The 27,654-nt window shown below is 39.3% G+C and overlaps 1 protein-coding gene across 6 annotated transcripts in view; it reads right to left on the bottom strand.

Moving 5' to 3' along the window:
• Positions 1-27,654, bottom strand: part of OSBPL3 (oxysterol binding protein like 3) — a 124,081-nt gene that overhangs the window by 56,537 nt on the left and 39,890 nt on the right. For 4 of the 6 annotated variants that reach the window (XM_067562043.1, XM_067562046.1, XM_067562048.1 and 1 more), the window contains exons 2-7: positions 18,344-18,588; positions 15,544-15,603; positions 6,677-6,793; positions 6,474-6,527; positions 6,189-6,302; positions 4,832-4,999 (exon numbers count right to left, since the gene is read on the bottom strand). In XM_067562043.1, coding sequence (XP_067418144.1) covers positions 4,832-4,999; positions 6,189-6,302; positions 6,474-6,527; positions 6,677-6,793; positions 15,544-15,603; positions 18,344-18,436 — 606 coding nt within the window. In that variant the 5' untranslated portion in view covers positions 18,437-18,588. The remainder of the gene's footprint in view (positions 1-4,831; positions 5,000-6,188; positions 6,303-6,473; positions 6,528-6,676; positions 6,794-15,543; positions 15,604-18,343; positions 18,589-27,654) is intronic. The other 2 variants (XM_067562045.1, XM_067562047.1) reach the window with 1 other exon arrangement.

The raw sequence follows: 27,654 nt of genomic DNA, 5'->3' as shown, positions 1-27,654 counted from the left end.
AACATTTATTTTAAAAATCAGTTTTAAATGCGTTGCTTCCTTTGAAATTGTGTCATGTGTTCCCTTTATTCTAGCATTATGAGAAAGGTTAATTGAAAATGCCTAAATGACCTCTGTCACCTATTTAGTCTTCTTTCATGTTACCTCTTGCTCTGCTCCTCTCAAACTCAGCAATATAAGCCTTAAATCTCTCTTCATGTGAAAGTCTCTTCCATACGTCTATATTAATAAGCTTGTTGCCGCTCTTTAGGCTTGGTCTACACTTACCTCGGCACTTCGGTGGCAGTCGACGGGAGTTACGCAAAGAACTTGAGTAACTCTCGTCGACTTCTGTGCTTCTCTTCTGCGCGTCATCTTCACTGCACTGCACTGATGGGAACCGCATTCCCGTCAATGCAGTGCTAAGCCATTTGAGGAGGTGGTTTTAGTATGTTGACTTCTGGATCACTGACTGCTCAGTCGATCCAGATAAGTCGATCTGACAGCAGCAACTTTGCCGCCGTCACTGTAGACATAGCCTTGCTCTTTTTACTTATGGGGTGGGAACAAAATTGAACACTATCTATTGATACAATTGATTTTATATACTGGCATTAGAAAAAGTGTATTAAATACAACGTGCTTAGAACCAAACAGTAAATATCAATTAGTAATTTTATCATTAATGCACGTATAGGTTGCTCGAATAATTCTGTTAGACGGCTGCTCTAGTTCTTTAATTAGTGCTGAAAGCTGTAGCCATCCATATCTATTAAACATTTTACCCACCTTTTGGAATGTAAACAGATGGTATTTATAAAGATATGTAATTTAGAACAATTTTGTACACATTCTACATTTCTCTCTCCAAAATCCATAACGTGAAACTTACTTTTGTCCTACAATTCAAAGACAAATGTGTGTTTCGTGGGGAGTGGGGAGGGAGGGAGTTGCCAAAGAAGGCAGTGAGGAAAGCAAGTGCTTCTAGAGCTCCATCTAGCTGGACCCACTGACTCACAAAGAGAATGTTAACCCTTAGAATGCAAACATGCTACAAGGTGTTAAAATTTGTAACCTACAACATTGACTATGGGCCAAATCTTCATCTGGTGACTCTGAAACTGGTTTAAATAAATTGAAAGTGTACTAAAGTGTTTCATGTTAAAAATGAACAGTTACGTTACTATACCTCTGGTTCTTCAAGTTGTGTTGTCTGCGCAGGTTCCGCTCTTGGTATGCATGTGATCAGATTCTTTCAGCCAGCAGTGTCTACTGGGGGAGCCTCTGTGCCCTAGATAGCCTTGCACTTTCCCCAACAGCATGCATAAAGGGTGGAGTGGCTCCAACCATTCCACAGTTTCTTTGCGAATACAGAATCCCAGAGGAGTAGGTCTCTGTAGCAGCAGGTAGAGAGGGCAGTTCGTGGGATCCACATGGACAATGCATCTCAAAGAGCCACAGGTCCTGTGAGGTAAGTCACCTTTCTTTCAAGCGATCATCCATAACATGGAGGTGGGTAATAGGAGTCCTACTTAAACAATGACTGCAGGATAGCCCTAACACAGCAGGAATTCGATCTGGATATCGCTACCAAAGAATAGCATCTTGTAAAGGTTTGGACTGAGTTCCATGTAGCTGCCTTACAGATTTCAGAAATAGGGTTATTCTCTGGCACCTATGCCACTGCTCCCAGTTGTAGAAGGGAGTCCACTTCTTGCTTTAATAGTCATCTCCAGTGGAACTACTTCTACTTCTGCTCCTTTCCCTGTAGCACTAAGGTCTGCTGGGGCTGATAATAGTACTGGGCAAAGAAGCACTACTTGAAGGAAGATTGTTGACATGTTTGCTTCTTTCTTTGGGCCACTGTGTTCCAGTCCCAAGAACATAGAGTTGCTCTTGAGTCTCAAGGATCTCATCCATCCTAGAATTAAGAAGTTCACTGCCCTCCAATGGAAGGTTCTCAATGGTTGTTTGGACTTCCCAGAGGATCCCTGAGTTCTGGAGCCAGAAAGGCCTACTCATTTTGCCACCAATGTGGCCATACTACATGTATCAATGTGTTCAGCAGAATCTATCAATTGGTCCTCCATCATAAGGACCTTCATCTTCTCTTGATGTGCTTTTGGAAGCTGATCTACAAACTAGACAACTTATCCCAGTTTAAGTAGTCATGCTTAGGGAGGAGAGCCTGTTAATTAGTTATATGCATCTGGAAGCTGAATGATGAGTACACCTTACACCTGAAGAGGTCTAATTTCTTTGCATTCTTCTCTTAGGGTATTCATTTGGGAGGTCCCTGTTTTTACATTTCCTGGACAGTGGCCACAAGCAAACCCAGTACTGGGTATGACTAGAAACATTTAAATTCCCTGAAAAAGGGTTTGTATTTGGAAACCATCTGTTGGCTCACTTGGGTGTGACCAGAACAGATGCTGGCATGTGCTCAAAATCTTTTGCAGGCTCCAATAGTCCCTCATTATGTGGGTCAGGTGAGCCTGCCAGGTGTGGAAAGGTGTTAGAGTCCAGAAGTTGATATCATTTCTCTTGTACCACTTTCAGTGGCATATTCAGGGTCTTTGCCATGTTCCTGGAACACCTTGAAATCATCCACTGAGGTAGACTTAAACAGGATTCATTGCCTCATCTGAGGGGGATGCGGAGATGGTACTGCAATGGATGTTCTTCCTCACTTTCCAGCGCTTGCCTTACTAGTATTTGAGACTACACTACATGGCATGGCTGGAATGATCTATACTGTCTCTTTGGGGAGCAGAACCTAGCTCTGGAGACAGAAAATATAGGTTTTCTAAACTATGGCTGCCCAACCCATTGTGTCCAGTAGGCCATGGTTGGTAAGGATATGAATACTGAAATGGGGACACAGAGAATATCCTTCCTGATATTCCCTATGAGCTCTAGGATATTGAGCTTCCTGATATTCCCTATGAGCTCATGGAATCCCCTCTAGAATCCCTTCCTGGCTCCCATCATGTTACACAAGGTGGATGGTGGAAAAGGAGTCCCTGCTGTGCCTAAATGAGGATGAGGGAGGGGTCATTCTATCAGTAGTACCCTACTTGAGGAGTTGAGGTTAGTTCTGGAGATACTTGCTTAACCTGATGAACCGAGAACTCAGAAGCTGGTGGCTTGGAGATCACCACCTTCAATCTTTTAAGGAGGGGTGACTTGGGTCCTGTACTTACAGTTCAGTCATTTGTACAATATATGCTTTGGGTACCAAGAGAGCTAATACTGGGTAACACTGTTTTGAGATGACTGATATGGAGGTAGTAGATAGCAGGGTGCCAGGTACTGAAACACTCCGTGCCAAGGCTCTGGATACCAATGTACCCAGTGTTGAGATTGATGCTCAAGGATTGGCATACACAGAAGTCCACAGTCTTTGGGGGTACTGCTAATGTTCTCTTGGTAATCGGTACTGGGGTACCTCAAGAGGCTTTGTCAGGCTTTTGGCCCTTAGGAGATTGAACTTGAACAAAGCCAGAAGTTTGAGGACTCTCATATCTCTGCTTGCTAGGCCCGGGAGAAGGTGACCTGCATTTATCTTGTCCCTTCAGTGATGATCTTTTCTGCCCATCAGAAGTTGTTAACGTTGGAATAGTGGGACAAGCTTCTTAGAAGAAGTGGTCTGGGAGCTTAGATTAGACTCTTGTCTCACCAGGGCACAAATAGAGAGGGACTGCCCAGATGACTATGGTCCAGTTCTGACCTTCCTTCAGTGTCCAAGGAGGATGCATCGAGCACTCAAGGTGGAACAGCTTCAGATGGGCTTCTCTAGTTTTCCAAGTGTAGCTACAGAAAGAGCGACATAGTCCCAAGAAATGCTCTATCTGTCCCTACCCTAGGCAGAGTAGGTACCAGTAGTGCCTAGCATTGACAGGTCTTGAAGCTTCTGCTATGTCAGTGATATGGGTGCGTCTACTCTAAACTGATCTTTGTTTTAAGCCAATGGGAAATAACGAACTAGTAAATAATTAGTAAGAGTACTAACTAACCAGCTAACTAACACAAGCCTAGTACACAGAGAAGCAGACAGACACTGAAGGTGTTTTGCCTCTGACACAGGTACCTTTCTGACGAAGGAACGGAGGGACCCCACTCTGCACTTTATGCCCTCAGGGGTGAGGCGGGAGGAGGGGGGAGTGAGGGAGAGTTAGCACAAAGATCTATGATGCAGGCATGACCCCAATAAGCACAGTTGGCCAAAAGAATCTAATCTCGTGCACATGGAGTGCAAGCACGCCAAGACCAGAATCTGTGTGGACAACTTATCTCGAAAAAGAAAATTCCACATCAATTAAACACATTGGCAAATTTATGATTTACTGTTTTATCATTATCACTGCACTTTTTGAAAGGAAGCCTAATTACTTACTATAACGTCAGATTACTAATATTTTGTAGTTCTTATAGCAAATAAATGTAATAAGTTTTAATGCTAAACCCACACATTTTCACCACAGTAGTGTAAATGGTGAAAGTTTAAATTTAAAGTAAAAATCTAGAGTTAGGTTTCCCACTCTGGCACCAAAACTCACATGTTCCAAAAGGAATAAAAAGGTGTATATTATGCAAACATTAACACATTATAACTGGTCTCATTACTGTTTAAATGAAGAAAAATTTTAAAAAAAATGTAAATGATATTAAAAACGGTTAGCTTTACAGTAATCTACAGAAAATCACTTGAGAAGCAAAATTATACATTGGTCTAAGATGTAAACTGTAAAATGGTCTAAACCTTTACCCAACCAAAAACTCCATATGGTCTTTCCACAAACTGATAGAGGAAATTGAGTTAAATTAATCCTTGATGAAAGCTCATTATTACCTTTCTACTTGAGACAGAGTCAAACACACCAGATCCAGAGTCTGTTGTACAGGATGGGAAGAAATGATTACTGATATCATGTGGAAACATGGCAATTTCATTTTGACGATACATTCTGTGGTGACGCAGTTTTGCTACCCATTCGTCAAATAGTTCCTGAGATTTCACCTACAGAAAATAGTTAAGTTGTGTGACAGGGAGTTATGGTTCAACCTTAAATTACTAGACAAAATGAGATCTTATTTTTTTTTGCTATTTCTTACAAGGTGGCCACGATTGGTTCTGAATTCTTGACAGAGCACCAGTAAAGAGTTCCTGCTAAATGGTTCTCTTCACTATCCTGGATACAATATGGAATATATTAATGGAGCAGCTCAAGAGGAAAACTGTTAGCTAAAGTTGCTCTCCAAGGCCCCAGTTCAGGAAAGCACAAACAAATGTTTGAATCCATCCCTATTCATGGCAACAATGAGCACACGCTTAAGTCTCACTGACTTCAATAGAACTTAAGTATGTGATTAAGTGCAATCCTAAAAAGGGGTAGCATACTAAATAGGGCCTAATATTATGAACTTAAATACAAGTCTTGTAAGCCTGTCTTCTTGAGGACAGACTCAACTTAAACCCACAGAAGCATGGCAGTATTAAATCTTCACACATACCACAGTTGTATATACAAGTTTTCAGTTTGACTTGCACACCTCTTTTCTTTTAAAAAAGACTTTAATCTTCATTAAATATAGGTTTGAGGGTTTTTTTTACATTTAAAAAACCCTAATTATGTATTTTAAGTCAACTTAGACCATTAGATTAACAACTTTAAAACCACAGAATATAGCCCACAGATAAAGTAAATACATTCCTTCTTAATTATGTCCTATTAATAGATTAGATCAGTGCAAGTGCTCTCACATAATGGAAAATATGAGACACGAGCACAAGAGCATCTAATTACTCTGATCCATTTCTCCCCTCCCCCCTTTTGTCTCACAAAAAGGAATAAATAAATTTAAGTACAAAAAATTGTTGCCAAGTATGAGACCTAGTGTTTGACAAATTTAAAGTTAAAGAAAGATTTTACAGAAGTTACAAATCCCAGAAACTGCACTTCAGTAGTACAGATTATTTTAATTGCACAAAGGAGACTATTTGCCTCTGAGCAAACTATAAAGTTTGACCATATTTGACATCTGCTACAGAATTTAAAACATTTATTTCATCAAGTTAACCAATATTTCCACCACCCTTTATTAAAATGCCAAAACACATTCACACAGATCAAGTACATCAGCATGCTTTCATATTTTTATAATTTAATTGGTAAGATACAGAATATAATTGCCTTGAAAAGAATTACCTTTAGATGGTATATATATTCTTCTGTATCCAAATCTATACATTTTGTTGATTTCTTTACAGACATCACTGAAAGTCCAACATCAATGCAGCCATGCAGCTTCTCTCTCTCTATCTGCAAAGAAAGATTTTACACAGAAAATTAGTATTCATGCTTAAGGCAGGGTAGACGGGATGCACTGATAGGCAGGACCAACATTTTTAATTCACCTAGTAGTTTAGACATTCTAAATCTTTCTTTTTCACAACACGCCCCAATCGAGACAGACACAGAGAAACTACTTACATCAGCTTGACACTTGGCATACTTCAAAATTCCTCTGTTCAAGAAGAAGTATCTCTGTAATCAGAAATGCAAAGAAGCCTTTTATAGAAGAGCAGAAAATGATACAATATATATATTTTCTACTAAAAGGCCATCTTCTGCTGTTAGTTTTTCAACAAGGACAACACACCAAGGGAGTTAAGTTTAAATGACAACAAACCTACCTTGTGCCAGCCTTTCAGGGGCCATTTCCTCTTTTTCAGCAGGTAGCCTTCCTGTTTCTGGGGTTCCTGGGTATAATTCATGACTCCTCGCAGTCCTTCTACAATTTCCCAGCTGTCCTGTTAAAACAAAAAATCCAAACCTGGTTGGTTGGTTTGTTTGTTTTTTAAAAGGATCAGCATTAAAAACAACATTTCTGAGTAAAACCCAGTGAGATCAGAGTTGCTCAGATTGAGAGAGACAATACAAACTAAACGAAGTGCAATTTTTCTGACACCACGTCTCATTGAATGTACATGCGCACCAGGGTTATTTACGTATAATGCACAGCCACAGGGTAAAGCACAGTTTAGTATAAACCCTCCTACTAAAAGGAATTAATTAGTGAATCATTGCCTGTAAAGTAGAACTTAGATTTCTGGCATGTTCTTCAGCGCACAGTGATGGACTCCTACTGTCTCCTCCCCCAAAAACAAAAACAAAGCTAGACGAGCAACTCAAGTGCTATGAGAAGTATGAGGCAGGTGCAAAAAGAGGAAAAACTAAATAACGCCAAAAGAAAGCCAACCTACTGTCCCATTCTTCTTCTGCAGAACAGTACTAAAGGAGCGACCATGAAGCAATTGCATGAAAGGCAGGAATAGAGCTGATGAGGATTTTACAATTTTTGTTCATGATTTTTTATTTATAGAGAAGTGTTAATGAAAGTATAACAACTTCCCAGATTTCTGACCAGAGCTATTCTATAAAAGTAGTGAAAAGTAGTTCAACTATCAAGGGACCAGACAAGTGCTTTTTTTTTTTTTTTTTTTTGTTTTTTTTTTTTGGTTAAGAGTTGATGAGAAAAATATTCTATAAATAGGGGGAAATTTATTTTTTCTACAGTAGTACATGCTGTGTGTGTCATTGGCACATATTTGGCATGGGTGGGAGGATGAGGGAGGAAAAATCTAGATAATCTTACCCTTCGCTAAGGTCTTTTAATGATCGGGGACACTATTGTAATGGAAAACACTGACCCTATCAAATGACACCAGGAAGAGGAATATTTAGGTACCTGGCTTCCCTACTTAATTTATACAAAGGAATCACACAGAGGAGTCACATAGCACCTCCCTGACCCAAAAACCTTCTTTAAAAAATTAAACTGTATTTGTTGCATTTCTCTATTTATTCTCGGTTTGTCAATCAATTCTGGGTTGCAAAGGATTTTATATTTAAAACCCCCCAACAGTTTGAACCATCACACTGCCCCTTCGGTAGAGCTAAGCTAGAATAACGGAGAGAGAAAAAGTCAATAAATATAGAGGCATATCGATTCCTCAGTTTATGAAACATTAGTTGACATGGGAGCTACTGTAAATAGGAGTGTCAAGATGCAATAATCCTGCCCCGACGATCCTTGGGAAGCTAGGTAAAGCAATATGTTCATTAATAAAGCAATGATGTAGAATAGCAATATTCGGCAAAATAGGCATTCCATAAACAGTTTAAGCAAATTATTCCTCCATTTGCCTGTCTCCACTGTCAGGATTCCTCCATTTGTTCCTCTATTTTCTCTGCTGTGGCACATCATGCAACAACTAATGACAGTGTTTCCTGCTCTAAGAATCAGTACTCCCAGCATTGCACAACAGCCCAGAAGAGTTAGAAGGGAAGAGCGCTAATCAGTTTTCATCATAACACAACACAACATTTAACTCACAATAGGCTTCCAGAAACCAAAGATGAGCCAAATTTCCAGTTTCTTTAATTTAAATTCCTATGATAGGAAACGTTTTGCATGTTGCCCCTTGTTGGTTCTGGCTCCTTTCTTGGCTGCATTATAGAAGAACACTTTCCTCACCCCTTCCCAATCTGGAATATTTTTAAACAATCACTTAAATATTATTTGTAATAAAGATTTATTAAAATCATGTTTTTCCTTACTAAAAATCACAAGTTATGCTTCATGTTCTATCCTTTCCTCATTTGGGGCTAGATTGTAGCTTGAACTATACATCCACATAAGAGGCCCCCCCACCTCTTACACTTCTAAATAAGTTACCTGAACCTTTGATCAGGGACACAGAGGGTCCCACTTATACCCACCCAGAGCAGGTGGGCATGGAGTATGTGGGAAATGGGTGAATCCTTGGGTCTGTCCTCCAAATGAATCAGCCAAAGTTGAGCCAGAGCATTGTAGTTTGCTGCTGGTTGAGACCAACAGCAAATTAAAACCTTTCTCCCCTGGAGCAAAGTGTGAAGCAGGGAGATAACTGGGACTCAGATGGGCACTCCTGGACTACAGGGCCTCCGAACAAACAAACCATCTAGTCCTTAGTTGACTATTTGCTGCTGGAGAGACAAGTCAACACTAAAGCAGGTTATAATTTCACAGATAAAGGTGTTTTTTTGTTTCTTTTTAGTTTTTGTTTTACAATGTGTGTAGGTAGGTCTCAAAGGGAATCCCAACAATGTGTATTAAATGTATACTCTTAAAAGTCAAAGAAACATGTTCCGCCAGCTTTTCTACACTAAAAGCAATTGAGTCTGTAATGAATTGCCTCCATGGTGATGGATGGAATATTCCAATCTTCAAAGATTGTCTAATGACTCTTGCATAATGCCAACAATTTTAAGCCATTGAAGTGACAGGACATTAGGAAGCAGGCCCTGGAAACTTCAGCAAATGCTGTGTGAGGTTAAGAAGCTGGAGATGATCATCTGTTTTATCCAAGATCTGTACTATAGACCATTTCTCCCCTACTTTGTCTTGAAGGTTCTTTTGTCCAGTGAAGTAGTGCTACACTTGGTTTGGAGAAGTCGAACCTTCTTTCATGTAAACATTTTTCCCAAAAATGTCCTGACCTCATCCAAGATTTTTCAGTAAGTTTCTCAAGTTAAAAATTGAAAGCAACTCAAAGGAGTCACCAATGAACCCCTAGTGCTATCTCAAAATAAAGCAGTGGTACCTAATCCTGGCACCAGCTGTGCTTGCCCACATCCCTGAACCCAAATAAATCACCTTCTTGTACCATCCGGCCTGACTGCCATAGTGTGCATGTGTGCACGTGCGGTGGCAGGGAGAAGTGTGAAATGAAAAATGCTGATGGACCCAAGACTAAGGAACAGCAGCTCCAAAAAAAACCAAAACAATATACTTAAAATAGTATTCAGGTTTGAAATCAAGCCATCAAAAAACAACATAAAACCATCTGGATGCTAGCTGGCTCAAAAAGGCTTTTCTGGGAGCTGGGCATAAAGGAAGCCCAGCCACACACTACCCCACCCAAGGGTCCTCCTCAGATGGTGGAAACCTTCTAGTGACTCGTCCTCATGCTAAACAACATCTGTGCACCACTGGAGCAGGTCCAAGCTGCCCCCATCATACTAGTGAACTGAACATGCTTTACAAAAGGGTTTAATCATTTAATTTCATTCTAGCATCATCACTGTAATCTGACAGTCATTGTTTTACACAGTAGCTGAACATAAATCCACGTAACTGGGCAAAAAGCACAGTTGTGTAGTTAACTGAAAAACTGAACACTGCATGCGACATAGGGTGCAAGTGCAGTAGTTGACAACAAGTGCTGCTTTGAATAGGAAATCAATGATTTTCAATTCACATTAGTTAGTTATCAGGGGGAATACATTAAAATGTCACAACTATACTAATTGTTGCTAAAGGTTTGGTGTGTGGATCAGTTCCCCTATTAAAGAATTTTCCATTAAGTGAGCAGATTTAAAAGTTCGGCCTGCCAAGGGTTGCTTTCAGATTCGGTTCTCAAGAAAAAATCCCAGAGAAAAGGTGCTGGATTTAACTGAAGTTTTCCTTGGCTGGAGAGCTTCGCAATGGAGCTGAAAGACTGAAAAAGTACTTGATATTTCTACAGATTTTTATTCTTGGAATCAGCCAACTGCTTAAGAGTTTTATTGGTTTCCCCATCAATTAGATTACTTCTTTCAGAGAAAAAAAATTGTCAAGCAAGCATCATACAAGGCAACTGCCATTGCTTTAGCACAAGTGTACTTGATACAGAGCCTAACACCATAACCTATAATGAAAAAGAAAAAATTCGATAACTGAATTGCTACTAAATAGAGAGCTCTCTTAATGCACTACAGATTGTTTGGTTTTTTGACAAGTGTGGGGAAGTGCTCAGTCTTCTGTGTTCCATCCTTGTGCATTTTTGTTAAGCATAATCAGAGAACAGAGCTGATCAAAAGGTCCTCAATCTTTTGGGAGGCAAATAATTTATCAAGTGCATGAGGTTTACAGTACTTTCTATTGATATAATGGTCTTAGAAGAAAATAAACCAAGAATGTTCACATGAGCTCTTTAGCAAATCACAAACATCTTGACTTGGAATGGGTGGGAGAGAAGCTGAACCTTATCATTTCAAATTCATTATTCATAGTTAAATCTGCACTCCTTTCAACCAACAAGAACATATAAAAAAGGATCAGAGCATAATACAGCTTCTGCCTGATCTTTTCCCCAGAACACTTTCCAATTTCCAGGTTGGAAAATACTTGAGCACATTCAAAGGGTCGGAGGGGAATCAGCACATTGGAAGGGAGAAGGTTACAGAGCGGTGGAGTCCACAGGTGAGACAAGGGTCATATTGGATGGGGGCACATGAGGTGAAGAGGAAACAGTGGAAAGAAAGCTCATCAAGCTGCATCAATTTGGAGGCATAAACTTGTTTGCAATATAGCTCAAGTAAATGCATTGAGGAATAGGATAATTTTCTTGGCATGCTCTTAGGGCTAAGGGTGATTGTTTGAAAAGCTCAGATCAGGAAAAGGGTCTTCTCAGCTCTCATACTCCTCCAAATTTGAGCAATGATCAGAGCTGGTATCCATTCAATAGGAATTTGGATTGGCAAATGCAAGAAAATGCTTTTACGGTCACTCTTGTTTGACGTTTCAGAGACATGTAGCAATAGGAAAGGGCAGCTTCTGTAGTCCCCAAATGTTTAGGATGAGAGGTGGCTGATCACACAGCCACAACAAATCAACACTTGAGCAAATGTTCAAGACCCCATGCATGTCTCGGGTCCAGGAATCAAACAACTCCCAGATGAACTCTCAATTTCCTTTGTCTGTGTCGCTTTTGGAAGATGCAACTTTCCCTTGATTTGAATCTTATATCTATCCCAGATCACACCATGCTGAACAGAACAGAACTGATGTGGCCTGCTACTTGTCTACAACTTGCCTCGTCTCAGGAAAAAAAGAATCTTTGGTTCTATGCTGCTAGAAGGAACTACTGCCGCTAGACAGGTATGCTCAGCCAATGATCTTTAGATGAAGGCAAATAAATAATGTTCCCTTGCTGATTCTTACCTCTGCTGGGGACTCAAAATTAAAAAGTTACATTTGGCTCAATTACATTAAAAGGGAAATAAATAGGAGCAACACAGTCTTAGCCCTGGTCTACACTTACCTGGAGATCGGTGACAGTCAACGGGAGTTACACAAACTACACAGAGTAGCTTGCGTAATTCACGTCGACTGCTCGGATTCCCTTCTGCATGCTGTCTACACTGCACTGCGCTACTTGAGGGGGTGGTTTACCATCGTCGACTTCCTGATCGATTGAGCGGGTCTATACTGACCACTCAATTGATCCAGAAAGATCAATCTGGCGGCAGCGAATTTGCCGCCATCAGTATAGACATGGCCTTAGTGTCCAGAGTGGCAGAGTTCAAGACTGCAGCGCTGCTGCAAAAAGTGACTACAATGAGAACTAATTTTACATCTTTGTGGACCAACATCAACAAAGAATGAGCACAACCATTACCTCTGACAGCAACGACACAACCCAGCCCACGGACTGAGGCAGGTCAGCATAGGGAATTTGCCCTGCTGTTGTCTGGCTCAGCCATAGAACAGGTATGAAGGATTTTGGTCACAAGGATTATTCATCTGGCATTAAATTAACTAATCAAATAAAAGCCTCCTGATTTTCTACAAACACAGGATACCAGAAACTCCTCAAGGCTATATTATGTTTCTGGAGAAAAGAATGAAGTAACGAGTTTGAATGGCTTTCAGATAGATGCTTGTTCTTGCAGCTCCTTGAATATAGTAGGTGACAGTAGCAGACTTTCTTCTAGTATAAAATGCAGTCAGTTGTACTGCATGTTTTAAAGTGCCAAAAATAGAAAGCTGCTTATTGGAGGATAAGATTTGGCATCAGCAGCAACTAAAGCATTTGTTACAGTTCATAACTTCAGTAGAAGTTACTGAATTTTCCTTTTCGTACACAATTTTTAAAATCAGCTCTCTCCATCAGAGCCTTTCCTTACCGTATCTGCTATTTCACAAAAGTTTATTTATTGCTTTACCACCCACACTATTTATTTTGACCATGTCAATGTTAAATTTTAAAAAAAGATCAATGACTTTTTTCTACCTCCACAAATATTTAAAATTATGGCCTAATGGCACATGTTCTACTGCATTTCCAGGGGGAGGCTTGGAAATGGAAATTAACTTCACACCAACTACTGAGGCTTAAGGGTGAAGGTGAGTCTGGTTTCCTGGGAAGGGATTAATGGTCAGTGTTTTCAGGGTCAAGCTGCAAATGTATTCAGCCTGCCAGCAACAGGGCAGTAGGATTAGTGAGGGAAGGAATGGTATCCTAGAAGGAAAGTTTCACAACCCCACTTGAACCACTCTCTCAAGCCATAATGGTCTCTGGTCTGCATCACAGGGTTCTTTACATAAGCATCACCAGTGCCATATGCTGCTCTATGGGGAGGAGTAGTCACATCATATCAGACTAAAATACTCTGATCCCAGAAGGTGCCCTTATTCTACCAATGGCACAATATCCATACTCCCAAATCATTTCCCATTCTCTGGGGCCTGAATTCACTTGTAGTACTCCCTGCTTATCTGAGCTTGGGAAACTTGCACCCCATTATGCCACAAAATGTCTGCCAATATCCCTCTTTCCCCTGTGCCTTGTAACAGTTTCTTTCCACTTAATCTGATTAATGAACTGTCCTGTCTTGTCAGATCAGCTGAAGAGACCCTGTGGCCAAGGGGAAAGAGGAGGCAGGACAACACTGTCTTGATACAGCAAGCAATAGAGAGCACACTTCTGACTGAAATGGATCAGGAAGGGGCACATGGGTGTGAGTGGGAAGAGGAAGGGGAAATACATGTCACTAGAACGGAAGAAGAGAGTACCAGATGATTGAAAAAAAACAAAAAACAAACAAAAAAACAATGTTCTCCTCCTCCTCACAGAGGATCTGAAATTATGAGCTGTAGTTTTGGGGCTACTTCTAATAAAATAGTGGAGTGTACTATATTTGTCCTGCTGGGGTTCTGCTAGAATCTTTTCTTTCAGCTAGTGTGGTTTTACTTCCTATAGTTTTATGAAACTACCTTGATAAAAAATAGGGCTGTCAAACAATCAAAAAAATTGCAATTAATCATGGTTACAAAAATACTTGTGTGATTAATCGCAGTTTTAATTGCGCTGTTAAATAATAGAATACCAAGAGAAATTTATTATACATATTTTGGATGTTTTCCTTCATTTTCAAATATGTTGATTTCAATTACAATACAGAATACAAAGTGTATAGTGATCACTATTTTTTATTACAATATTTGCTCTGTAAAAAAACCCCCAAAAATAGTATTTTTCAATTCAACTGGTACAAGTACTGTAGTACAATCTACCATGAAAGTGCAACTTACAAATGCAGAATTATTATTATATTTAACATTACTGCACTCAAAAACAAAAACATAAATCTTTAGAGCCTATAAGGCAAAGCATGAAGGGGCATACAAATGTTTAGTATCTGGCATGTAAATACCTTGCAATGCTGGATACAACAATGCCATGCGAATGCCTGTTCTCATTTTCAGGTGACATTGTAAATAAGAAATGGAAAGCATTATCTCCCATAAATGTAAACAAAACTTGTTCAGCCAATCGCTAAGACAATCAATAAGTAGGACTGATTGGACTTGTATGAGGTGAATTGAAAAATACTATTTCTTTTGTTTACCTTTTTAAGTGCAAATATTTGTAATAAAATAAAGTGAGCACTGTATACTTTGTATTGTAATTGAAATCAATATATTTGAAAAATAGAAAAACATCCTAAAATATTTAAAAATAAATTTCAATTGATATTCTGTCATTGTTTAACAGTGCAATTAAAACTGCAATTAATCACAACTATTTTTCATCTAGTTATTTGTTTTGCATTAATTGCATGAATTAACTGTGATTAATTGACAGCCCTATTAAAAATAATTGTTCTTAAAAAACCAGCAACGTAAATGCTATAATTTAAAGCAAGATTGCATGAGCAATAGAGAAGAAACCTAAATAGCTAGTAAAAATAACCAGTCTTTCATTTAATGATTGGTGAGGTCTCTAGAGCGGGGAGTTGGTGGGGAAGGAAATGCCTAATTGATGTCTGGACAGTGGCAGCAACTATTCACCAGTTAGAGAGCTTTGGGGAGAAGAGGGCAATTAGTTAGCAACATGATGTGTATTCTGTCAAATCTGATTAACAATACCATTCATGGGAAATCTCTACAAATACCCCAGTCTCACAATATTCTACTCCCTCACAAGTTTTAAAAAAAGCTTTCAGCCCCACTATCAGCAGCCTCAGTATCATGGTAAAGGTTGAATGAGCAATTTTTATGAAGACTCCTAACTTTCTTTTCTGGGTTCCCTCCCTCTCTCTGGGTGAATCAAGGAAGAGAATGCCAGACTATTTAAACTAAGCTACACAGATTGTTTTGGTGCTAGTGAGGAGAGGGCAGTTAGTGAACAGAACACATTTCTGCTTAAACACTGACAATAGAACATGAACAGCAAGTCATCTAGCAGCATACCTCCTTCTCGGTTGCTCTACAATGAGTGGAATATTGCACTATCTGGTCCAAAGTGTCTGTCTTTTTCATATGCAACAGAAAGAAAAGAAATATTTTCCATAACATTGCATCAACTTTTGTATTTCATGAACACTTAACAGTTATACTTATCTATTAACTTTCAAAAGTTAGAAGTGATCAAGTCATCTTCCTTACTCAAAACAGGTATCAGCCCCCATTTTATATTTCTTGTATTTTCCACTTATTGGTTATTAGCAGGTAAATATCCAAACAGAAAAGACCGTATTTTAATTACTTTGATTACATACAAATATTCCACAAAATATATCTTGATTTACACACTCTAGTCATTTACTTGTACAGTCATTTATGGCATACCAACATCGTCATGGAGTTAAACAATGAGCACCAGTAATGTGGGAATCGAGATAAGCTCACTTCCAGGAACTCTAACAATGAATGCTGAAAACGCATTAGTTTAATTCGAAAGTACTGTATTTTTAATTTAGTTTTTACAGGAATAGACTCCTGATATCCTGCTTGTATCTGGCAGTTGGTCAGAGAGCTTGTACTCTTAAGTATGAAGCAAGTTTACAAAAGTTGTTATATTTGCCAAAAAGGGGAGAAAATTATATTAAAACTATGTGGAAATAAGGAATTACAAATCCATATTAAAAAAAATCCTTTAGAAAAAACTTCACTGCCACCCACATTTGATAAACACATGCTCTTCGGGAATACATTCTTAAATAAACATTTCTGCACTTCAACTGTATAATACTGGCCTCAGGTTTCAGCATTCCTCCTCCACACCTCAGGTTGACAGCATGCTTTAGTGGTAAAATATTCTACTGATTATTGCGAACAACCCTCCTGAATTCTGTTTCTGACTCTGACATTAACATTCTCTGAGGTCTTGGGCAAGTTACTCAACTTTCATGCCTCAGTTTCCCCATATGTGAAATTGGGATAATATCCACTTAGAGTTGTGATGATTGACTGCACTGAGACCTTTGTTCTTCCAAAAAGTTTAAGTATTAATCAAACTAGGAAGATGATTAGATCACTGTGTCTCACTCATATTATTAGGAGGCGGCGATATGAATTGTTGGATGCCATTTGCATCCTGTAGGCACCACTTTATACCTCCATCTCACCTAACCTGGTTGAGCAATTTAGCCAGTTCTTAACAGCCAACAGGGCTTGGGTGAAGGCTAGATGACTAAGAATCAACCCAGACAAAAAGTTTGTAGGGTAAAAGAAGTATACTCCATGTGCTAGACTTGTAATCTTTCCACATTTGGGGCTTGGACTATATGCTCATATAAGAAACACTGCCTTCCCCAAATCCTTGCATGCAGGCTACCCAGATTGAGAGTTGGTGGACACAGGAGTAAGAGCACAAAGCACCCCCATCCCCAATAGAAAAGGTAGGCATGGAGTGGAGTGGGCAATGAGTTTTGCCCCAATGCTCTGGACAGCAAACCTGAACCATGCCAGTGAGTAATGTAATTTGAAGCCTTATCGTGTCTGTTCTTACAGAAATTGTGCCCGCAAACATAGGAATGCTTCTGCTACGTAATATACTCTTAGTGGGATTTAGCCATGCTCACGTAATCTTATTAAGTTATAACTGAAATCCTCTGTGCTAATAATGTTTGGTTGACATTAGCTCTAGGAACAAACATCATTTATATCTTGCAATTTTATTTTTTTTTAAGTTAACCTTGCACTGGGGGTGGGGGGAAGGGGAAGAGGGAAAGAATGCTTGAAAGAAAAGAGTACCTTGAAAGCAAAGGCTTCTCACACTCAAAGCTCTAAAAATGGGATTCTTTTGCTTACCAGCACAACAATCTTTAAGAGGTAGAATCATTTAGGAGATTAGTGTCTCGCTTCCTGTTTGTATGCAGGAGTAACATTTCAAAACACCAAGTCTGAGATTTCAAAGCTGCCTAAAGGATTTGAATGCCCAATTCCCAGGCAAATTCAATTGGAGCCAACCGGTCTGTTCTGTGCACATAAAGCTTTATTGCAATGATGTCACTTACACTCTCCCATGTAGGGAGCCATCACTTGTAGATTAAAAATAATGGCTCAAGTGCCCAAAAGCCTAAATTTTCAGTGAGACTGCAGCACAAGTGTGTTTCTCCAAGAACAAATCTGGGCTTGTACACTTTTTATGTTCCAACACTTGTAGGCACACTTTAAAAACCTAATTTAAAAAAAATGCACAGATGATAAACTCAGAAGCACAGACCATGGTTTTCTGTATGCGTTTGCATTGATCAAGGCCTATGAGTGCCACAGCAACCATCTGCGTTCCCGGGCAGATTTTCAGTGTCAATATTGGCAAAGTATGCAAATAAAAGATATTCCTAACTGAAACTCCTCCCTCTCCCCACCCTTTTCACTGAAGGCTTGACTAGGCAGCTACACAATATGTTACCAGTGGGGTGACTTCTTCTAGGGGTGTTTTGGGGGTTCTAAGCACCAAACCATAGAAGCCAAGCATTCAGCAGTCTAAAGAGAGAGAGAACACATTAACAACTGAATTCCCTGTTGCCCTTTCCAAGGTTATCCGTATCTGCTACTCAGTAATGTGTGTTTATTTCACTTGACCGAAGACAAGATGCCACTGCTGGCAAAACAAGAAAATGGAAAAAGAAAAGATCAAACAACTGCGCAACAGACCCTTAAACACTTAATTTTGTTCATCAAGGTCACTAGAATTGGCCATTTTTCCTAATTCTTTGAAGATTTTTCCCCCTGAACAAATAGGAGCTAGTGAAGTTTATTTTACCTGTCTACTTCCCTGCTTGGAGGAGCAGCTACTGGTACTTCTTGAAGGTGACAACACTTTCTGGGACACACCAAGGCTCTTTTCTTCACTCATGATTCCAGAGGCGGGGTTTTTTGGGCCTATTCAGTTAAAACACCATCCGAAGGGCTTTCAGCAAATGTATTGGAAGATGTGGGAGAGCAAGGCAAGAATCATTGTTTACCCATATGCATTCAATTGGCATCCTCAGGACCCCAAGGAGATTCCTAAGAGAAAAAAAACAAACAACAAAAATAAGAACCACCACCACATACGCATCAGATACAGTCCATGTTATTTTGTAACATGGGGTCAAGAATTCTTAATAAAGCCCTTGGTAATGTAGCTTGACTGCACTGCTGTATGTTGTTAGAGGTTAACTGAACAACTGCTTTAGGATAATTTCCAAAAACAAACAAACAGTGGTTTCTAACGACTTGTTTTAAAAGTCATAATACTGCACCATGTGACTGCTTGTAAAGAACACACAGTTTAAGTGCAGCATCAAGTGTCTTTTTAAAGATTAAATAATCCCAAACCATGAGCAAGTTACATACGTGACCTGAACGGGGCTATGACATAAAAACCCCAAGACATTCACAGAAAGCTAGGAAAGAATAGTTTCCCCACAACATTCACAAAGACTCTGAATACCCCACAATAAGGGAAAAATCAGAACACAACTACTTCCCAAGTTCCTTGAAAATGTAATAAAGTGAACATTTGCAATTCAAGGTTGTTTTTATTTTTAGCAAAGATTGTACAAATTTAGCTACTGACAGGTAGGCATGTCTAACTGTACCTGGAGTTACAAATTTCTAACTACATCACATCTGTTACTAAGTGAGTGGCAGAAAGATTAATAAATAGCTTGTTTAATAAACAGTGGTGGTTACAGTGTGCGCAAAAAAATGTGACGGAAACCCTGAATGACTGATTTGCAGTGTTGGCAACTGTTGCCATGGCAACTATTACACCTAACAAAGCAGACAACAAAAACAGTAATACTTTTCAAAACCTGAAAAATGTATTGCGCAAGTTGTACATCACTTCAGACTTGACTGCTCATGCACAAAGCAGCGTAGGCATCTGCATGGTAAGAGGAAGGGCTTAGAAAAGTAAGGGAGTTTCTACACAGTGGAGAAAGATTTTATTGCTCATGTAAGTGGGTGTGACTCCACTGCCTTAAATAAACCACTGCCTTAAATAAATAGTTGTGCCAGCTTACACTCCAGTAGTGATTTAGTCTCATTGTGCATTGGACTTTTTTTTAAGGCTTGAAAACTACATTGAGACAAGATGGATTAGAGCAACCCTAGTAAATGGAGAGGCCTAAGGTACACATTTTTAAAGAAGCCAAGCATTCTTTTTATGTTCTTTAAGATAAGCATCCAAATATAACCTAATACAGTGCTGTCTGGAGATCTGGGAAAGACAATACCCCTCTGTGCTGCTATATACAGGAATTTAGATGTTCTTATCAGAGGGTCCTTTAGAAAAGCAACGCATCTTCTCTGTCAGATTGTTAAATGGAAAACTTACTATAAAAGTTCCTACCAAAATACCCTTTTTTCCATCTAAAAAAGGGTATTTTTCTTACCTAATTCCCCTTACATTTAAATGAGATACTTAGCTTAAAAGTCACAGCAAAAATAGCCCTACCATTCTTTAAAGTCAAATTAAAAACAATAAATAAAACCCACATGACTGGATGGCTCAGGCATCAGATAATAGTCGGGGGGGGGGGGGGGGAAGAGTCTTTCCCTTTTACATGACTACTTCATACAGCCAGATTGATAGTGACTAAATATTGCTACCATCAAATTCTACCATGAGGAGTGTGCTATAAGAACCAGTACGGCATAAAGAACAGCTGTGTGGTGAACTTCATTATAAATTAGACCTGGTCTATGCATTTTTATTACTGATGTAATAATTTTTTATTAGCGACGTAGCATTTTGAAGGAATTAGATTCTCCTGCTTTTATTTTGGTTGAAATTTCCCCCTTTTGGCATTTCATCAAGGTTAATGTTTTTAATATCTATAAAGCTCACTTTGCCTTGGTTTTAAATAGTTGCCTCTGAGCTCACACAAAATGTGTCTTTCTTGATCAGTTTCCAGCTCTTTAGTAAAGCAATTATTTCTTTTTTTTAAGAAAGTCATCTTACAAAGATGGCAGTCTCTCTTCACAAGCACGTTTAAAAAAGCCTTCATGAAAAGAACTTTAAGCTGATTTAGACAAAATTGATCATTCATGCACCCATCTGCCCACTCCAAAGTCCAATGCAGAAAATACTTTTGTAACACTGTTTACAGGGTGAACACTGCCCACTCGAAATTTCAGCCTTGTGGTTTGCAATCACCAGTCTATGACTGCAACGGTACTGTTAATTGGCTAACATGCTTATAATATGGCAGAGTTTATAACAGTTCATGACCACAAGCAGGCTCTAATTTGCAAAATGCACTCAGAGTCTATTGAACCATCACTGTTGAGACCCAGTTAGGATAGTCTGAGTCACATTAGACATAAATTCTTCGGCGCCTCCCTGATTTCTAAAGCATATTACTAAGCATAGCTGTGCTGAATTCTCTCGTAGCTTCAGACCACTTTTTTTTTTTTTTTTTTTTAAATTCAACATGATAATCAGTACCATACTCCTTATATTATTTGGTTTGGAGTCCTGAGAGAAATGAGACTAAGATTCTGCAGCAGCGGGCTTCAGTGGTGCTCCTCAAACAGCAGGTTTTTGGTCTTCACCCCCGCATCCCCCCTTCATTTCCCAGATGTAGCTTATTGAGAAGAAAAAACCTAAACAATGCCTTCACACACAGCATAACAGGAGTAGGCTTGTGTAATAAACTCTGAACAAAGTAGAACAATGGGGAAGATTGAAAACAATGTCCTTTGCCCCAAATCTTCTCTGTTATTTGACTGGTGCTTCCAAATGATGTTCACAACACCAATGACCTGCTGAAGAGTTCCAGATTTGTGCATGAGAGATTGCAAAAATATTGAGAATGTATAGTAATCCACCTGCCCAAACGCCTGCATCTTTCAGGAATCGATCTGCATCCCTTTTTAACTCTCCTTTTCATGAAAATCTGAGACTATTAGTATCTCAAGGTCATATATTTAAAATGGATGTGCTCTTCCTCCAAGACTTGGCAGTTGGCATGAGAGTGTGAGGGGGAGAGAAATCAACATGTCCAACAATAGTGACAGAGCCATTCTCTGTTTTGTTTTGTATCACCACCTATCGAACTTACTGCCACAAAATATTAGAGAGCCAAATAGCTTGGTAAGATTATCAGTCATTCAGTTACATTAAGAGCTTGCCTATACCAACTGTTTGCAGCAAGCTGAGGGGTCCAACGTTGGGGTTGGCAGAGATCCTGTGTTTTTTTTTTTGTTTGGTTGGTTTGTTTGGGTTTTTTTTTTTTTTTTTTTTTTTTTTTTGGGCTTTCCTCTGCAGCAGGGGGATGGATGATTTGCTGGTTTGAAATAGAATAAAATGGTGGAGTCTCTGTAACTTGAAGTCTTTAAATCAAGATTTGAGAACTTCAGTAACTCAGCCAGAGGTCATCAGCTTATTACAGGAACAGATGGATAAAGTTCTGTGGTCAGTGATGTGCAGGAGGTCCTGATGATCATGGTCCCTTCTGACCTTAGCATCTGAGAGTCTGTGAACCTAGCCTGCACTGCACTAGCCTACCATGGACTAACTGTCCATGTGGATCCTGAGGACATTCATTAAGAGTTTGTTAATGCACTTTGATCTAGTCCTGTTCTAGAAAGGGCTACCTTCAATCTGTTCCTAGGAAGGTTATGAAATAATTTCAAGTTAAGAATAACCAGTCTCATTGTCCCTATATTAAAAGGGAAATACTAGGTAAAAATATGACAGCAGATGCAGTTAAGACGTCCACTTCCCTTAAAAAGATAACTACTTGGAGACGCTAGTGCTACTGCTGAAGGTTTCACAACAATTTAATGTTGGTTTTATTTCTTGCATCCCTCAGTGTAACAAACTAACTGCAGTCTCACAGCAGAAGAAAGGGAGAAGAGAGGAAGATTAGAAAGGGCTGGAAAACTATAGTATGAAATCAACCTCATTAAGAGACTTTGTTATTGTTTTGAAAAATGAAGACTTGCAGCTGACTCAGTTAATTAAGTAGGCTAAAAGTGCTATAGGGAGCATTTAAATGTGGAGACAGGATCAGATGCAAGTTTTCAGTCACTAAAGTCCACTGTGGCAGGCGAATGGAGGAACAGGGAAGGCAGAAAAAATAATGGACACCCTAGCAGAACTCCTAAGTGAAATAACCTTTGCACATTAAGTCAGCAGTTTTCTTTGTGGTATTATTTTAAAATATATTTAGTTTGTAAACAAGCTCTCCAATTATTTTGTTGGATAAGTGTTACATTGGAGACCAAATAAATAAATAAAATCAGATTTTTGCCCTGAAATTTAGTGTTAATCCAATTGAAGTGCTTCCAGATCTATCTGGTCTATGCACTGGAAAATAACTCAATTAGTTTAAATATCTTTTACACCATGTAAAAATGTAATGTTTCAGCTGTGGCACAGAAAATGAAGAAAAGGTCAGTTTTAACCTCTCTGACAGTCTAATATAGTTCCCCAAAGGTAAGAGTTATTTATATGGCAAAAGAATTGAATACAAACATGAAGAAATATTGGTAATGTCTTTTTGGAGGAAGACATCTGTATTTTCCAGAGATTACAAGATTCACAGCACTGAAAGAGAGAAGACAATCATAGCAATGCATATATACTATGAAGTTTCTAGGCTGCCCTTTAAAGAAAATGTTTGTAGGAGCAGTTCTGATGGTTAAAAAGGCCCAGTTTATTAGATAAACACCACTGCAAAGAATAATTCAAAAATATTTTTTCTTAAAGAAACAGGCCATATTTATCAAGACAGGCTTCAACCAAATAGCTATAGCCTGACTCTAGAGATTACTTAGATTGTAACCTCCATGGGGCAGATACATTCTTTAGTTAGGTATTTGAACAGCATCTGGCAGAAAGGGGTTATGTTAAATGATTGGGGCTCCTAGTTGCTAATGCAATATAAATTTATTAACTCCCCTTGCCTAAACTTAGCCAGACTACTTCCCTCAATCCTGAGTCAGGCTTTCATAGTGCCACTATGAAGTTAACTCATTAAAATAGTTTAAGTGGGAAAATTAGTTTGTAAGTAAACTACTTATTTTCGAAAAGCAGAAACAATTTAAAGCCAGTTTGGTAGCTGATAGATAATGCTTGTAGTTAAATCACACAAGAGAAAAAGACAGTGCCTATTCTAATCCAAAAGGAAACAGGAAAATTACAACCAAAAGGAACGTTCCACTAGAATAAGTCACAAGGAAAATATCAAAGAAAATATGCCTCAGTGCCAAGCCTATTCAGCCTCTCATGGAGCCAGACAAGCATTGCTGCTGTTTCATTAACCCCTGGGTTGAATAAGTCAGTCTGTCATATTAGCAATATCTTACATAAATTCAGAAGTAGATCAATGTGCACTCTAAAAATATAAAAAATGACCTCCTTCCTGCCCACCCTAGAAATGGAGTATTCAATGCATGTGAATGTTCCATACGGGCATTAATTTTTATCCAAGGAGATCTCAAGCAGATGTTCGTATGAGACATATTGCATATATATTCTGCACTAACAAATCTGTAAATAAAAATAAACCATGACACTAGTGTGTAAATGTATGGTACTGTTGTTACCACTTACAATTTTATAATCAACTCATACTGAACATGTGATCCAATTGATAAATGTTGATGAAAATGAAAATACATGAAGTAACATGACCAGTCTTCATGGGCCTTAAGAATTTAAAATACCCTCTTTAAGACTCTTGCCTAGTGGTAGGCAGCTCATTGCACTACAGTTCTGGTGAACTTCTGCATTAAAGAGAAGCCTCCAGACAATCACTTGACAGCTGATACGCAAGATACATACAGAGCTCAAGGCTGTTACATAGATAGGAAACCCAGGCAGCATTATTCTGAAGCACTCCCTTGCAACTCATTGCAGATGTACCAAAGATAGCCAAATCAGAAGTTGCATTTCTTACCCTCAGCTAGAAGTAGGGTGATCAGATGTACTGATTTTACAGGGACAGTCCTGATATTTGAGGCTTTGTCTTATATGGGTGCTTATTACTCCCCCCCTCCCCATCCTGATTTTTAGAACTTGCTGTCTGGTCACCCTAGCTAGGTAGTAACTTACTAGTAGCAAGTGACAGAGGATAAGTGAGCATATCAGAGAACAATATTTATAGTTTTCAATGAGGAAAGAAGCATTTGACAGTTATGTTGTAACTCTTTATGGCATACATCCACCACATCTCACTTCTCCATCTATAGCAAGAATGCTCTGAGGTAATAATTTATGATACTGAAGGACTGGTAACCCCATCTCTCGGTTCTAACGTCAGATGTTACCACTAAGCTTCCAGAGTTCAGCAGTGGCTGGTTGCTTTCATTCTTCTGTTCTCTTACTCTTGACAGTTTTGTTCTGTTCTGTTCATTAACTACACTTCTTCCACAATGCCCCAAGGCCTGCTGCTTTTTAAAAGGGGCAATCTCCCTCACTCCAGACTTCTAAAATGAGTTCTCTTAATTTCGAAAGGGTTATTTTAAACACATATCCACTTTGTTTTCTAATGGCCATTTCAATAGGCACAACCTGATGAGAACAGATCTGAACTTTGATGTTCAGTGCCTTCCCATGGCAATAACATGGCAGATACCAGCAAAATACATCAGCATCTTAAGCTGGTAGTGTCTGTGCAGAGACACAAAGGCCACGTCTACACTAGAGAGCTTACAGTGGCACAGCTGTACCAATGCAGCTGCGCCGCTGTAAGATCGCTTGTGTAGCCACTCTATGCCGATGGGAGAGTTCTCTCCCGTTGGCATAATAAAACCACCTCCACAGCAGCGGTAGCTATGGCGGTGGGAGAAACTCTCCCTCCAACACAGCGCTGTCCGTACCAGTGCTTCTGATAGTGTAACTTATGCTGCTCAGGATGTATGGTTTTTTTCACAGCGCTGAGCAACATAAATTATATCAACAAAAGTGGTAGCACAGATGTGGCCAAAGCTACTTCTCTGCTGCCAGAACATTGGAGGCATCAATGTCTGTTCTATTGTCCATTAATAAAGATTGCCTAGGAAGCAGGAGCATGCACGGGGGGAGGGGGGGGGGGAAGAGGAGGAGGAGGAGAGGGTAGGGGTAGAGCAGCAAGCAGGGGCCAGGGCTAGAGTGGGAACCGACAGCTCCTCCGGCTCTGGGAGAGGAGAGTCAGCAGCCAAATTTTTATTCCTGTGCACCCCCCTGCTAGGAGGTTATGGAAGCTCCTTCAGTGGAGGTTTTCAAAAAGAGGCTGGCTAGCCATCTTGTCTTGGACAGTTTAGACTCAACAGATCCTACAGCTTGTCAGGGGGTTGACTAGATGACCCTTGCGGTCCCTAGTTTAACCCTATGACTATCATCTCAAATCAGAACTTATTGAAAAGCCTTTTAGATGAGCAGGTGGGGAATTCTCTGAAATTCTGCATGAAAATCCCAGTCTACATCTTATCATGCAATGAGAAAAGGGAGGGGGAGGGGGGAAAAAAAAAAAAAAAAAGCTAAGAGGTGTGATGACGACACAGGTAATTCCAGGTTTATTAAAGATAACCAAAGCACAGCCTAAAGATGCTTCAGCCACTTCAGGGAATTGGACATACTTACAAAAAGGTGCTGGAGCCCATGGTAATTTGTCTAATGAACCTACCTCTTAAACAGTAACATTGAGGTATTGGGTATCACTCTCAGTAGCATAGTTTACTTTTTCCAGCACATCTTCTGGACACAGTAATTTGGAAATAGCAAGGGAACACTGAGGATATCTTTCTCCCACAGTGTGAAGCTTTGAAAAGACTGGGTGTCTATCCTAGGCATAATATGTTTTCTTCCAATGCCTACTGGATCTCTGCTACATATCTGTCTAGTAAATATGACAGGAAAGTTTTGAAAACATTGGAATTCCAATGAAAATAAATTAGCAAAAGGAAAACTGCACTTTTCACAGATTTTTAGTTTTTTCCATTCTTTGAGCAGCTCTATCATCTAGGATTTTGAAGTCCACCACCAAGGGGCATGATAACTAGACACAGTTCTTCCTTTAATCTATAGAAGTTAGCTTAATTCTCTACAACTCAATATGCCATGACTTCATCTCTCTCTTTGCTCTGCTCACAAAGTCTTTGTGAAAGCTACAGACAGTCAATCTTTTTCCCATAGAGGTTCCTTTGTCAATTTGATTCATACAGTTGATACTCTTATAAATTGGCTGCCTCAAAACATAGCTGCAATGTTCTTTTAAAGATAGTTTAAAGTTATAGTTATCTTCACATTTCAGATGGCCTGGATCGTCGAGAGAGAGATTTATTTGACTGTTCTGACCACAGTACATGAAGTAAGGAACTCTCAAGATCTAATCCCAACTGACACCATCTCTCTGTAGTCTGGGGCCACTTAACCTCTCTCTGCCCGAGTTTCTCAATATGCAAAATGGGGATAAAACTCAACATCCCCTTAGAGAAATGCTGTGAGGATTAATATTTATGAAGTGCATTACATGACTATTATGTATTTTCATTGCTACTGAGTATTTAGGTGGAATGTTGGGAGAGGAGCAGAGAGAAATACTTCATACCTTTTTAACAAGAAGAAATTTGGGAATGGGGATAATTCAACAAAGACATACACAATATTTAATGCCCCAATGAAGAAAATGTTGAGCATGCATTCACGTATTCACTGTAGGCTAGAAACATACACAAGGTAAAAAGTCCAGGACATTCCAGTGTGTCCACTAGGCTTGTTCCTGCTTCCTTGAAGGTGATGTAGTATTTGGGGACTTTTCTGTTTTGCCCTAAATCCATGAAATCCACTAGAAGCCTGCTCCAAATTTCACACAAACAGGCAAAGACTTTGGTGTTTAAATTTCCGATCTCAATTCAGCAGCATTCTACTCATCTTCCTCCCAGTCTGGATAACTGAGACTGAGAACATATATGTTTTTGCCCAAGTCATCAATAGTTTTGTTTTCCTGGTCATACCTTAACATTATTTGTCTTCTTGGGTCACTGATACACACCACAATTGTGGAATACTTACTGTTGAGTTTCTTACCTGTCCCTGGAAGTGGAACATAGCAAGTCTCACCACCTTGGTCTTAGAAGTTAAGGACAACTTCCTTT

This window comes from Emydura macquarii, unplaced genomic scaffold (genome assembly GCF_026122565.2).
Source record: "Emydura macquarii macquarii isolate MOO-44397 ecotype Brisbane River unplaced genomic scaffold, CSIRO-AGI_Emac_v2 contig_2422, whole genome shotgun sequence".
NCBI lineage: Eukaryota > Metazoa > Chordata > Testudines > Chelidae > Emydura > Emydura macquarii.
The sequence above is the reverse complement of the archived record's forward strand: the minus strand, read 5'-3'. Positions and strand labels throughout refer to the sequence as shown.